Source organism: Sceloporus occidentalis, unplaced genomic scaffold, assembly GCF_023333645.1.
Source record: "Sceloporus occidentalis isolate IW3139 unplaced genomic scaffold, rSceOcc1.0.p SCAF_182, whole genome shotgun sequence".
NCBI lineage: Eukaryota > Metazoa > Chordata > Lepidosauria > Squamata > Phrynosomatidae > Sceloporus > Sceloporus occidentalis.
The window spans coordinates 275,126-291,004 of NW_028317162.1; the positions used below are offsets into that span (position 1 = coordinate 275,126).

The 15,879-nt window shown below is 41.0% G+C and overlaps 1 protein-coding gene across 1 annotated transcript; it reads right to left on the reverse strand.

Moving 5' to 3' along the window:
- Positions 1-475: 475 nt before the first annotated feature.
- Positions 476-9,992, reverse strand: LOC149278716 (Fanconi anemia core complex-associated protein 100-like). Its single transcript, XM_089501799.1, has 12 exons — positions 9,896-9,992; positions 9,095-9,224; positions 8,358-8,602; positions 5,548-5,627; positions 5,008-5,126; positions 3,775-4,676; positions 3,247-3,400; positions 2,087-2,829; positions 1,874-1,998; positions 1,642-1,752; positions 1,248-1,334; positions 476-607 (listed from the first exon to the last, which is right to left on the reverse strand). The coding sequence occupies exons 1-12, from the start codon at positions 9,990-9,992 to the stop codon at positions 476-478; spliced, it is 2,925 nt and encodes a 974-aa protein (XP_089357925.1).
- Between the last annotated feature and the right edge of the window lie 5,887 nt (positions 9,993-15,879).

The window sequence follows — 15,879 nt, forward strand, 5'->3', positions numbered from 1 at the left end:
GATAGCACAGGTAACCTTTCTGCTGCTGCCGTGCATTCCCATGGGCAGTACAGGGTATCGTGCTGTAGTACCCAACACAAATCACCTTTCAATGTGAAAGGATAATTTAGGGTTTGGGGTATACAATCTTTTAAATGAACCAGTCAAGACAGTAGCGGGGTCAGGTTTATTGAGACAAAAAAAAATTGAAAACAAAAACAAAGTGTTCTCAAGGGCAACTTATCATCTAAATATGCACCTGACAAATCCAAACTATATATTTTTTCCTGATTATTTACTGAATAAAATGTAGCAAAATATGTAGGCAATTTTCCATGTTCTCATTACCTGTTTCTACCACTAGGTGGCGGGCTAACTTTAGCTTCTGCATGCGTTTTTGATGTCTAGCCTCATCCAAGCTTTCGGTCCTGATATATCTCCACAAAGAAAAGTGTTCGTCTCCTCCGAGGAACAGACAGCATCACTCAAGCTTGAGTTAGACGAAAGGGAGCCCCGGATCACGCAACGCTCTGTAGGTGTCCAGAAGTCTGTGCAGAATTGTGTCTAAGTTAAGTTCCTTCTGCACACAGAGTCTGTCCCGCAATGCTTGTACCTCTTTTAACAATGACTAGAGAGAAATAATTAAGATGTGTCAATGACCCCATGCAACTTACGGTCCCTTTAAACATCACTAGTCATACGAGTCATTCCTTTTACCAAGGAACTGCAAACTCCCCCTGTACAGAACCAGTGGCTTTTCAACCAACTACATTTAAAAAAAGAAGTGGAAGAATAATAAGGATGTGATAACATGTATCTAGAGAAAGAGAGAAATCCACAAATAAAGTAAAATATAGTTTATCTGCTTTCTTTTAGTTACTGTTGGCCCAAGACATTTTTTTTAAACATTTAATTTGCGTAAACTACTAATATTTGCTTGTCCTATTATTAGTACTAATGTATCCACAAACTTTTAATATGAAATATTATACTTTTGAATACTGCATACATATTTTTTGTCTGTTATGCCATTGCATCTAAAGTTATTGGGTTCATGTTTTTTTGTATCTATGAATACCTATGAGATTAGAATGTTACAATGTCTATCAAATAAATATATAGTGTAAGCAGATTGTGGCACCCAAATGTTACTATTAACTTCACTATGTCGTGCAGAATAAGTGTAACTCACCCTGAGACTTATACGATGCGCTACAGCAAGAGTAAAGTAAATGGTACTGGAACAACAGAACTGGCCTGGCACTTACCTTTCGGGCAATAAATTGTTCTTGGATGTTTCGGAGTTTCAGTTCAGGGACGTTGCCAACATTCCTTTTATGTTGCAGGACAAGAGTCTGGAGTAAAGGAGAAAATTCAAGAAAAGACCAAACTTTTGAACAGTAGTTTGTGTGTGTGTATATATATATATATATATATATATATATATCTAACAATATATTGTTTAAAAAAAAGATGCTGTAGTTGAGCACAAACAAGCAAGAACAATAAATCACCCAGATTTTAACTGCAGGATGATTAATCTGAAGCCAATTATGATGTCACATAAATGGTGACAGTAAAAATATTTTTACATAACCAAACAGTTATTGGCAGGCAACATGGAAGAAATTGAAAAGCTCCTATTTATTCCACAGCCTGTACCTTCAGGCGTCTGATCACTGCCATGTGCAAACAAGCTAAGGCATCCAGGTGAGGGCTTGTGATTTCGATATCAATGGCAGGAATGGTTTCTGGAAGATCTCCCACAGACACCTGAAAAAGAGAAAAAGGCCCATGAATTCCTACACAGTTTGTGAGCCTGTTGTGTGCATTGCGTTGCATAGATTGGTGGGATGTTCATGCATAAACAAAGATCTTAATTACATTAAATTACCTTTCTAACACGTAAACCAAGAGCTCTTCCGTCTGGGGTAACACCGTGCACTTCCTCCTGATTCTCTGTACCTGTCCATCGTTCCGGGAATAGCCAGCGGAGCACAGCACAGCAGACAGAGACTCCTGGAGCAAATATATAAACATGAGAAATGAAGGAGTCCATCGCTGGCTCTGAGTGTTCGTGATTCATCTGAGAAGAACAGACATTTACCTGACTTTTCATTCTGTAAGGCCTGGCTTATCAAAAGGGATGATACTCGCACTGTGGCTTTTAATTGTGCTGCATAATTAACTCTCAGGCTGCAAATATCCTCCGGTAGATGGTTCCATTTCTTGATACTACTTTTACCTCTTGGAGATGAGAGCAAAAAGGACTCCACGGGATCCCACGATAACACCTGGGGAGCGGCTGGAGTGAACGGAAGGCCAGCCTTGGGGTTTACCTGAACGCAGTGCAGAAAGTCAATAATACGTTTTTCCAGAGGTAAGCAAATCCCCTGTTTGTGGGGAACAAATCGGTCTGCGTTATCAGAGTTTCCGAGGCCTGTTGTAATATTCCTAAAACTGTAAAACAATGTGCATGAGACTTTTATAGGGAACTGAAGCTTTTCACAGCTGTCTGCGGGTAGAGGGAAGCACAGTTCTGTTGTCCCTCCTGGAAGAAGTCTTCTGATAGGGAAGGAATATGAAATACTAGAGTCAGAGCCCTCGGAACGTAAGTAAACACACAGTATCCATCCTCTGTCCAGGACACAGTCTGAGTTGTTTTTCAAGATACAAGATGCCATAAAACGTTTCTGTTGCAAGATGCTGGTCTGCGACACCTTAATCTCACAGTGGACAGGTGGCTCTGCCAGATGACTCGACAACACCACGCGGCTCAGTGTCATCACTTGGTTAAGAGTCAATAGCGAGGTGGTCTTCTGATCAAGGACAGTCCTTAGCTTAGAAACCCTGAGGAGGAAAAACAACACTTACATATTTATCATATATATTTATGTATATTATATCTGCTTTTTTTAGGGCAAGCGAATCATGAAATTATAATGTAATATAATAGAGAAAAATAAAATAAAAATCACAGTACCCACCTAAATGATCTCTTTCTTATGGTGACCATTTGAACAGGCAGTGTAGAGTGTGCAACCATAATTTTAAGTTATGCCATTATAATTGTAGAAACATTACCAAAATAAGATTCTAAACAAGTTACGGTGCCTAAAATATTTGTCTTGTGCTTTACGGTGAAGGTAAAATACTAATTTAACAATACCATGAACACAAATTTTTTCTGATTGTTAATTTTGGATACAGAAGAGGATCCTGCTCTTGTGAGCTTACTATCTATCACAGCACCAATGCCTTGCTCACCTGTCTGATATTGTGCCAATCCCGGACAACAAAGTTTTGATCCTTTTACCCATATTGGTACACAAAACTCTAACTTGTGCCGCTTTTTCTCTCTGACACAGTTTACAAAGCATGAGTCGTCCTCTGTTAGAAAGGGCCAGAAGTTCGATATCACCTGCAAGTTAACATAAACACTGATGGTATATGACTTGAACACTTAAAAGTAAAAAAACACAATATATAATATATAATTTATTTCACAGTGCTGGGTAAGCACCAATGTCTAGTCTATCAGTAGGTGGCAATGCCGACTGCCATAATTAAGATTATCACCAAGTGTCTTACAAACATATAAAAGAAAAGGGTCAAGTAGAGGGAAGAAAAGTTGGAAATGAAGAAAGAACGAAAGAGAATGAATAGGAAGTTAGACAAAAAATATACAGACATATTAATACATACACTATTTGTTTGTGGAACACAAAAGTTCATGTAAGGTGAATGTAGACTACACTGTTCAAAGAACATATCATGCCAGTATCCTCAGCTCACCTTGTGTGGAAACCAGTGATACTGCCACCACCAGAGTGATATTGTGACTTGTAGAAGGCAGTATGGGATTTTGTGGAGTCCTTGAGGCAACTTCTTTCTGTGCTGGAGGGACAGCGACAGACAGGAGGTCAGTGCAGGTGCTGTAATAAATACAGGAGCTGGCAGAAACAGCACACGACACAGGGGCCTGCAGATGATATTCTCTGAACTCGTAGGCAGAACCTTGTGTATTGGCCAAACGAGTTATGGTCACTAAGAGTCCTCCTCGTCCGATAAACAATATGCAGTCAGAGGCCAAACGTTCAGCACTCTCAGCCGAATGAGCAGTATCGGTGGATGGAAATTCTGCTTTTGTTGCATCAATGAAAACTACAGGCTGCTCGAGATGATACAGGACTTTTACGGGTACTAGAGGTTGTTCCTGGTTTCCAGGTCTGGAAAATCCAGCAGCATTTAAAGGAAAGCATGCAACTTGGCCATCGGGAAAACCACAGAAAATAATAGGGCAACTGAGCAGCGTGCAGTCAACGCCAAACAAGCTGGTGAATAGGGAAGCTTCTAATGCTAGGTGACACGGATCACAACTCGGTTCCTTCTCTTTCCATAGACAAACACAACATAGCACTGGCTGTAAAAAAGCATTTTCCATTCCCTTAATGTCTCCCGGTGAAGGTCTGGATGATAATTCGATTTCTCGCAGTGGAGCCATTGTAGGGGGCTTGCCATTCATGGGCCTCAGTTTGATACCCCATTTGTCTGGATACTTAGATACAGTAACTAAAACATCATGGGCCACAGCAATGGTGCAAACAGAGGGGTCGTACAAACAGCAAGATTCTGGTCCAACAGAGACGACATTCATCCTTCCTGCACTTGAAGAGGAGCCTGGTTCCTTCAAACACCTTAGTGCAAACAAGATTGATGTTACTTAGTACAATTTCAGCAATTTACCAGTTTAATATTTTTTTTAATAACATCTTTTTTTTTTTTTTTTTATTGTTCTTTTTATAAGTTTTTAACAGTCATCCACATCACAAAACATATCATTTAATAACACATCTTATCCTTGATATTCATTATCATAATAGACCATTCTCTTAATATATGTTGATTATTATAAAATTGTTTTAGGTGGCAGAGCCACTTAAAAAGGGTAAACTAGGATGAATGGGGTGTTTGAGAGTTTAACTAATGTCATTTAAACCTTAATACAAAAAAACATGGGATCCTCACCTTCCTTGTTTATCCAGTTCCAGCAAATATATTCCATTTTTGGCACATAGGACGTAGAGCTGTTGTGTAGATGAGACCAATTCAACTTGACAGACTTTGGCAGGAAACAAAAAAGCAGCCTGAAAATAGAAATAAATAATTTGTATCATCTTTCCGTGCTTATCTTCAACAGAAGCTGCAACACAGATTCCTAATAATAATATTAATTTCAATTTACAAATTACAATTTTGGAATGTTAAAAAGTAATTACTGGATATTTAAGAATGTATAGTGTTTTCATTACAAGTATATTACTAGAGAACTATTCAAATTATTTTATAGATGGTATTTAAACTCAGAAAAATTAGGTTGGATATATTGCAACAGTTCAGGGCTACGCTGAAGATGTGGAGAACAGGTTGGCTTCTTTAAATTTATCTGGTGGGAATTTATGGTTATAAAACCTTTACGGTTAGAAATTTCACTGAGGTTGACCTGAAACCGCTCTTCTTCGCTTGAATTTTCCTTCTCCATGTACTTCTTGTGGTTTTGGCGTTTACCAATTCAATCAAGTAGGCAGGAGATAGAACCACAAATTGAGTTTCAGTCTCAAATGGAGAGACTTGGACAATATGGGTACCTATGGGTGGAAAGTGTTATGTGATATAAGAATAGTAAGAGAATGAACATGTCTCACCACTGTAAGTTTCCTCTTTGTATCATATCTGTAGACAAACTTGGAGCCAGTGGTCACGTAGAAGGTTTGTCTCCCAGAGATCACCTGTGCTTTACACGTGGACAGATCTGCAGCTGGACAGTGGAACCCAGCAAGGTACTGGACCGAAGACATGGCAAAGGCTGCCAGGTGTCAATTCTGTATGAATCTCTCCAAAAAAAAGAAGTGGAACTCTGTCACGAATAGCATTCAAAAACCTTCAATCCACCAATAATCACTGATAGGCATATGGCTCCAGAATCAGGGACTGATTGTACAGCCGTACATACTGTATATTAGTAATGTCTGCTAGATTAAGCACCGAGGGTGACGGGTCCTAATCTCCTAACACAGGGGTCCCCAACCACCGGTCCGTGGCCTATAAGCAACATGGCCATTCCGGGCGGGTGTTTATCTTTTTAATTTAGCCCTGCTGCGGGCAAACAGCAGGGTGAGAATCCAGATCTCCCGCAGCGCTGCAGGGGACCTAGATGCCCCTCTCCGGCAGCCATGGACATCTGTGCGATGCAGACAACCTCGCTGCGGCCAGCACTTCTATGAAGGAGCACCGGCGTTACATGAGCTTTCGGTACTCCACCATAGAAGCCCGGCAGCGTATAGCACAGACTTCCCCGGGCTGCCAGACATGAGGACGCCCCCGCAGGGGACCTGTATCCTCCTCTCTGGCTGCCGGGGATGGTCTGCGCGATGTGCGTAGACAACCTCTGCTGCCAGGAGCACAGGCATAGAAGCCCTGGCGGATGTGACGGTGTAAAATAGGACGGTGTCTACGTGATTCTGAGTATCTGCCCCTTCACCCCTTAATGCAAAAGTGCCCCCTTGTTTAACCTCTTGGAGTGCATATACTATTGTAAAAGTATGTTTTCTCTAGTATTCCCACTGTGCAGTTATGCTGTGGACTTCCAGAACCACACTGCTGAGCGTCATGGTAGTTGTAGTCCACAGCTAGTAGAGGTACCACAGGTTGCCCTCGCATGCTGTTACTTCTACCGCTGTCAGCGTAACACACACTTTATTCAGTAGCGAACCGCCACTGTACTCCGCCACGGCACATGCCAGCGCCTTTATAACAAGGGAATTAGCCAATACTATTAACCCTTTAAGGAAAAGTTCGGTGTAAAATGCCCCTTTCCCGCTCTCCCAGGCCCCGTTACCATGGCAGCTTCTGCTAATTCCTCGCGCCGCTAAGCACCAGCAGAAGCCAAGGACCACGTGAGCTACGCGGCCCAATCGTGTAGCGCACACGATTCTCGCCGTTCATTGGCTTCTCAGAGCTGCTCAACCCGGAAGTTGGGAGCTTTTGGTTGGCACATGTCACTAAAGTAGTGATCTGCCGTTCGTGTGTTGTGGTTCTTCTGTTAGTTGTCCTCAATATTTGTGAAAGTGATGGGAGGATCAAGCTGGATCTGAGCCTAATTATATATTTACACTGTATTAAGGTGTTAATAACAAAAAAAAAAGAATGAATTGCACAAATATACTTTTATTTGGCATGTAAAATGCAGTGAACACATGATCATAGTCACTATTGTCAGATATGGCTTGTGTTATGTATGAACAGTGTAATCAGAAAGAATACTACAATAATATGAGCTTATATAAAACATGGCTTATTAGTTATAGATTTATAAAGCACCTTTATACTCCACAGCGTTGTACAAATGGTAATATAAAGCTTATATATCAGAGCTTATTCATCAGATCTATGTAAGCAGTATGGACTATAGTTAAAAAGAGCAAAATGATACATTTGTTTGCTCAGAATTGCTTTATTTATGATATCAACGACCTTAACCCAAAAGAAATTAGAAGGTGAGAACACAGAAATATAAGATCATGGGAAACATGTCAATTGTGGGAATGTTTTTGTGATGCAGCCACTTCTTTTTCCATTAAAGTGTTAAATCAGCTTAAATCATAAACCAATATTGTTTCTGGTTGCTAAGCAAGGCTTAGAAAACACACAGATCCAGTGAAAATGAGGTTTTGAAACTATATTGTTGAGTCACGATGAATATCATGTTGGCAGTTGTATACACTGTGTTATGTTACTACACTGTTATGTAGCTACACTATATGGACAAAAGTTTTGGGACATCTGACCATTACACCAACAGGGACCTTTATGATATCACATTCTAAATACATAGACATTAAAATGTAGTTGGTCCCCCATTTACAGCTATAACAGCTTCCACTCTTCTTGGAAGGCTGTGCGCAAGATTCTGGAGTGTTTTGCTCATTCATCCAGTAAAGCATTTGTGAGGTCAGACACTGATGTTGGATGAGACGCTCGGCTCACATTCTTTGTTCCAGTTCTTCACAAAGGGTGTGAGGTCATATTTAGAATGTCCTTGTTGGTGTAATGGTCAGTTATCCCAATACTTTTGTCCATATAGTGCATTTTAAGCTGCTCTTTGTCATATGAACAATATATTTCATCAACTTGCCAATGCTTACTGGTCAAAATCAAACTGAAATAGCTACTGAGTCCATGAGAAAAGCTTTACTATTAAGGCATAGTTCGGAAAATGCTACTGAGAGGTGGATTGCTTTCGATACAGTATAAAGGATTCCTCCTTTTCTACTAAGGGTTGGCTGCTACCCTGGTCCTCTTAACCTTTCTTGTCTGACCTCTATTCGTTGCACTTCCTAGGATCCCAGGTTTTAGAATAAGTGTTGGGACATTTGAGGACTCTTGTGGTGGCGCAGGTGGTTTCGGTGGTGCAGGTGGTTTCGGTGGTGCAACTTGTCGAGTATTCATGTCTTCCATAAAGGCTTCAACACTATCAAATTTGCTGATCAGCTCCCCGAGACGTTCTTTCAGAGCATTGAACTCCTTATACAAGTCCTCCAAGGCTTCAGAAAGAGACTTAATCCTAAAGAAGAGAATGAGTAAATTGCCACTGACCATAGAGGACAGTCCATAGCTAAACTGGTTTGTCCACTGCAACTGTACTAGACAGTGGAAACTTCTTACCAAGAAGGAATACTATGTTGCGTTTAATTTATTCTCTGGATTTATGCACGTTCTGCATCTCTAGGTCTGGGTTTACACATATGAGATATTGAAGGACGTTAGCATATAATTATTGGGTATCGGAGTAAAAAAGACTTCTCTAAATTTGGCGAGCCAGCCATGCTATTCATTGGTATAATTATTAAGCATCATTCGTATCGTCTTGTCTTAGATTTGGGAAACCTATGTCTATCCCATGTATGTTTCAATTCCCTCACAGTATTACAAAATTTTACTGTTCTAGCTAGTAATTATATTAAATAAAGCATCTGTAAAACTACAAATCAGCTGTATCTTTAAAACACCTAAAATCAGTAAAATGAGTTGAAGTTTTTATGGGAGACGCACTCACCTTCCGTATTCAGGAAGCACAGTGTGATGATCGTAAAGGAGCAAATTCCTGAATTGAGTCATGATGGCAAATTTCCAGTTGTCCAGAACAGTGGTCAGGTTGGCGCAACCACGCATGTTTACTTTCTCAGCTACAGAAAAGAGGACATGTCTAGCAATCAAGACAGATATCTCATATCTTAGAGGATGTCAAGTGAAGGTATAACAAGAACATTCAAGAAGATGGCCTGTGCCCAGTATGACACTTGTACAATTTCTCTTGTGTACAATTTTAATCTCTGTAGCTAAATACAAAGTGGTCGTCTGTGTTCTGTTACACCATACCAGAAACAAGTAGCAATTTCCAAGAATTAAAAAAAAACCCACATATTTATTTTGATCACCAACTCTCATGACATCATAAAGACTAAACTGATCCTGAAATATCACGTGGAAGAACCTATGAGAGAACCTTAGTTGGCCATAAGACCCTTTGCGATGCTTGATGGGAAAGTTATGTTTATTTTTTAAGGGGATATAATTGTCAGGTCTAGATTTTTCTGACCACGAGAATCTGTTATTTTGCCCCGAGGTGCTAAGAGTTTAGTATAACTATACATTCCAACAGAGTCAGCTGAAAGGTGTAGCTTTCATGGACAATGGTGCTCTTAGAGAAGCGAAATATGATCAGAGATCATAAAGTAATGGGCTTCAGATTACTATAATCTTGAGTACATTTAGGTTAATACTTTAATATACTGGTCTGTTGGCCAGTTCTCCAGTGGCCAACAGACGAATCTTCTCTTTCACAACCACTCCTTACCCTCCGACCGGTAGTCCCATTCCGCCGGCTCTCGTCTCTGTTTTGAAGCGAAGCCCACAGCAAAGGTCAACAGCAGACAGAGGAAAGTCTTCTCCATAATGGAACCTGAAATGTTTGTGGCAAAAGAGGCTGACATTTACAGGCTCATTGAGTTGGGAGGCAAGACCTGAAGACCTGGTTGCTTCTTGTGTGAAGCCAAGAGTAGCTTAGTCATTTTTGAAAGGCGAATGTTTCTGGTTCTCTGTTTTCAATATGCTTCTCTTGGTGCAATTCTTTTGTGATTTAAAATGCTACCTTTTTACATTAAAAGCCCTTAAAAAGGCTATGAAGAGGATGAGTGTATAGGGGAATTGGGAGGATGACCATGGGAACCCCACAAAACAGATGTGATGGGATAAAAAGTCCAATATAATAAGTGAACTTCCTCTTGGCAAATGGTTCTCTTAGTGTTTAACATCTCATGTTTTCATCTGGTTTTATGTTTCCATGAGGCAATATGAAGGGAGGCACATCTGCGCGTGGAACATTCGAAGCATGTACAGAGTTTATGACTTCATTCAACGTTCCATCCAGACACGCAAAGTACCAGGGCTACTTACTACTCAGCCCCTTCTCATGCACAGATACCAGAGGCGTGCAAGTCTCTTCTCTCCAAATACACAGACATCACAATAAATAGGTCTTACCCCTATGAGTACACAACTATCTGGACACTGACCCCTCTTCATCAAGTCACCTACCTCTCCCCTCCTCCTAATACACAGACATCAGGACACCTACCTCTCCCCTCCTCCTAATACACAGACATCAGGACACCTACCTCTCCCCTCCTCCTAATACACAGACATCAGGGTACCTACCTCTCCCCTCCTCCTAATACACAGACATCAGGTCACCTACCGCTCCCCTCCTCCTAATACACAGACATCAGAACACCCACCTCTCCCCTCCTCCTAATACACAGACATCAGAACACCCACCTCTCCCCTCCTCCTAATACACAGACATCAGGACACCTACCTCTCCATTCCTCCTAATACACAGACATCAGGTCACCTACCGCTCCCCTCCTCCTAATACACAGACATCAGAACACCTACCTCTCCCCTCCTCCTAATACACAGACATCAGAACACCCACCTCTCCCCTCCTCCTAATACACAGACATCAGGACACCTACCTCTCCATTCCTCCTAATACACAGACATCAGGACACCTACCTCTTCCCTCCTCCTAATATACAGACATCAGAACACCCACTTCTCCCCTCCTAATATACAGACATCAGAACACCTACCTCTCCCCTCCCCTTGTTAAAAGCCCCCTTTCAGTATAATCCTGGGGAATTTGCCCTTTAAACAGTCAACCGGAATTCTTCTCTATGTGTTTACTTATTGCACAACTGTCGTCTCTACTGGAAACGAAACTGTGATATTTCTATTTGCCATTATTTCCTCGGTTTCCTTGAATTCCTTCCCAGGGAGAAGAGGGGTGAGGATGAAAAGACACAGCTAAGAGCTTTAAATATTTAACAGATTGGACTCTTTACCTGATGAAGCCTTGCTGCCTCCTGCCTGTCACCTTCACTGATCCACTCTGGTCAATTAAGGCTGTCGGACGCCAGGCTTTCTCACTCTGCTTCTCTCCACCCTTCTCTCTTTGGGATCCAGCCCCTTGTATGATCTCAATGGGATGCCCGTAGGTTGTGGACATATATTTAAGAAGACAAGCGATCGGTATTCTGGCCGGGATGTTGGGACATTTTATACTTTTGAAGGACAATACGTACAAGGCACCTGTTTAGAAAAACCGTCGCATTATTTCAGGGTGCAAGGGTCAAAGATTTATATGTAATGTTAGAAAGAATTTAATTGCTGAGAAAGTGGTGGATAAATGGAACGGGCTTTCGGCAGTGTGGGAATTTAAGCCTGCATCGTAAAAAGGCTGTCCTGAACAGCAGACCAGACCAAGGACCAAGTCATTTAAAGCAGGTAGGGCCATGGGCAGACTAGATGAGCCTAATTGCTCTTTTCTGTCATTAAATTCTGTTGGGAATTATTTTACAATAATGAAATAAAAGGTAAAGTGCAGCACTATGATGCCTTGGCCGTAAATATATAATTTAATTGTGCGCTCCTGCCATCAATGTGTTAACCATATGGACCATAAGTTAGTCGGTGACTAGTCCTCTGTTGGGCCATGTGTCTACCAGCTGCCAGACGTAAAATAGAAACAGGTTTCCTAAGAAGTTTTAACTTATGTATCTCATTTATCTTAAACACCACAATTATGATTTAAATAAACCAAACAGCCTACCCCAGCGATGATTTCTTCATCCTCCGGTGCTCTTTATTCGAAGGCGAAAGAGTTGAAAAATTATATCATTAATATTGCTGTAGATATGTGGGTTAAACTTATTGTGTTGGCTTGTTCTAGATTTATCTATAAGCAATGAGGGGTAAAATCGCAGGCACCCATAGGTGGAGGACTCTCTCTAATGGGATAAGGGGCCCAGGTCATAAATGAGAGTGAAGGAGAGGGACTCCTTGGACGAAGATGATTTGATTGTAGCGAAGGTCGTATGCCAAAGTCAACGGTCTGGAGAAAGCGAGATGGCTTCATTCCATGATGTAGGTTGTGGGATATAGATTGTACTCTTCTCAGAAGATGAGCATTTTAAGCTGGAGTAAGTAGGACAGTCTGACACAACACAGGGTTCTATTTCATCACCTATAGAGTTGCTTAAAGACTAATCCTTCAGAATCCACATTTCCACACCAAAAATCAGGAACCCGTAGAAAAGTGAAATAGGTAGGTGTAGTGCATTTTAATATGACTCCTGGGCCCGGTCACAATAGGGTTAATTAGTTTAGTATAGTCATATGTCTTGTGACTTAGGCATCAGGCGTCAACACGTGTAGACCACTGTGCTAGATAGATAAGGAAACGCCAAGGCACATAAGAACAAAATGGCGAAGGACCTCTGTTTAAGGTGCCCGGCCAGCATCATAAGATGGAGGGCCAGCCTGCGTCACAGAACAGAAGCCACCTAGAGATAACACCATGACATAAAGACACTCGCCAATGGAAGATTCTGGAAAAGTCGCCACGATGGCTATAAAAAGCTAAGGCCGTGACCACAATCTCTGGAACCTCACCTGTGGTGTTAGCAAGGGCAGCCCAGGACAGACCCAGACATCCTTGCGTTCAAGACAAGTGGCTCTTCGAAAACACAAGTCGAGTTAGTCATGCAGGTCAGACGTTCCCCGTCATTCAAGCCGTTGTTCTAGATTGGCAGCCCCATTATTTTAGTGTTCTGGGACAGCTGAGCTCCCCCAGGAATCGACTTGGCTCAACTTGAATTTCTTTAAACAAGAAACTATGCTTTTCACAGCCTTGATGTGAGTTGGCTATGATCTTGAAATATGGTTTTATGAACTAGGGATCTTAAACATTCCTCCAAACTCCCAGAGTCAGGATTGGACCAGTTTAAAAGACAACATACATGGCAGAAAGGGGAGCTCGAACATTTAAAACGAGAAAGCAAGTACAGAAATAATAATAAAGCGCTGGGCTCCTTTGTGTTTGCCGCTAGGTGCCAATAAGCTGGTGTCTTGTCTCCTATAAGGCACGGGGCACAACAGCTTACGTATATATCCTTTACTGGAACCAGAGTGCCGCTTACACTTCTAATGATAAAAGTAGGAAAGGTGAGTTTTTTGGACACTCAGATGAAGATACCTTCTAGAAAGTGACTCTTATACAAAACAGATTGAGCTACGAGTTCCATGAGTAGATGCGTAGAAGTGTATATGTTCACATCATATCCAGACTCCTAAAATCTATTTTCGTAAATCACACCCAGGAACTTCAAGATAAAAGGGAAATTTACAACCGTGAGGACCAGGATAGGATTGTAATGAAACCCTTATGGACTTTTTTTTTTTTTCCCTCCAGGTGGTCTGGAACCCATTATTTCACGACATGGTAGAAAACCCATGAATTTAATGTACAAATGCAAGCATGACTGTCTGCATTAACACTTTTGTGTCTGAAAACAGTTTGCAAACACATTAGGCAATTAAAGGACGATCCCAAAACCGAAAATCAATGGGTCTGTTGGCCGTAGATCACTGCCCAATATCAATTAATGCCACCATCTATGATTTAACCTATTATATGTTCTTTTTCTGTAATTGACTAGAACTAAATACAAATAGTTTTACCGGCAACGTCTATGTTTCTACGAATACCCCTGAAAAACAGACGAGAAGATCACCGAGACCTTTCCGGTACCCGCTTACATTAATGGAGCAGGTGAGTTTGGGTGACTAGTACAAATAACACAATATAACAGACTTCCATTTTTAAGATCTTTTATTACACACCAGAGGCAGAATAAACCATCTCTGACCCTTATATGCCCCACACTCCTATTTAACCCCTATTAAGAAAAAGAAAAAAATTCAAAGCTACACTCCAAACCCTCTGGGTGAACAATTCAGTCCCATCACAACATTGCTTTGCGGGAGAAAGGTTACATATTGTAGAATGTCCAAGACGCTAATTTGCCATGGACCCAAGCCTCAAACAGTCTGGCAAACCGATAATAATTACTTTTACTGTCGCATCTCGTGGATTCGCTAATTAAAACGCTAAAATGAGAACCGTCACAGGGCCAAGCAACTGGCAGCAAAATAACGCAGACGGTGGTTGGGTGAGATCTGTGGTCGCCAATATTAACCCCGGGCTGGTAACTACAGCCCTCCAGCCTTCTGTGGGTAGTGCGTCAACACCCTAGGACATCTGATTACCTGAAAGCGGGGCACAAATATTGGGAAACATTTATATAGATAGCGCTCTAGTGCACGCTGGGGGGGATATCTGGTATTATTAGAAGGCAATAAGGCACTCTAGACTTTGGTCAATAATCCCTTTACAAAAAAACCCAAAACATATGTTGCTTGGGTAAAGAAACTCAACTGATTTCTGCCTTGTCAGTGGACCTTTATCTACAACCAAGGGTGACCAGACCTTAATTTTGTAATATTTTATTTATAAGGAACCTAGATATCTGCTGCTCATCTCTGATGTCCTGTTAGACCAACAAGGGGATGCAACTGTTCTAGAGTCAGAGGGGGATTCTGTACTATTTTGTTCTTTCGTGACATCTCTAAAACCCCGAGCCAAATAAAAACTGGTTTACATTGATGGGGGTTATATTTTAATAGAGCAAAACTGCAGATATGCAGAGAATATATTTATATTTATATATTAACACTAATATATATATATATATATATATATATATATATATATATAGTGTAGTGTTAACTAGATGTAGATGTCCTACTTTTGGTAGGACTAGAACCCCAGAAGGATAGGATATGGATTTCTGTGATTGCCGATGGCTCTTCAATGCAAGACCCAAGAGATGTTTTAATCCTGAGGGGTCCCAGCAAAATGCCTAAAACTAATTTGCCAATTTTAGTTGTACTTCCAACATATTTTCAAACCCACGTGCCCAGTGAAAGTTACAACATTTGAGGAACGTTTACCTTGCTCCATACGGGTGAGAAACGTATGTACACATTTCTCAACTGTGCAACTACAAGGTGTGAATGTATATACAGTAAAAGTCTATGGCCATATGAAGTTGACATTTGAGGCATAATAACGGAAAATATATCTATTAATAAATGAAAAATCCACGGGGATGGGGCCTTACTGTGAAATAAATTCCAGATATACTGCATGTTGGCTTAGGATTTTGTGTTTTTAAACTTTGTAAATAAAATACCATCCGCATTTATTCCATCGAGTTTTGTTCTTTAATATTGTATTGTCAAATGGTAGAGCTCTCAATGGCAAATGACGCTTGCCAAATACTTTAATAGCTCTCACCTAATGTTATATTGGATCCCCCCACCTATGATTCCTGATCACTATGGTACTTCTCTACCGTAGCATCCCTAAGAAAGGCA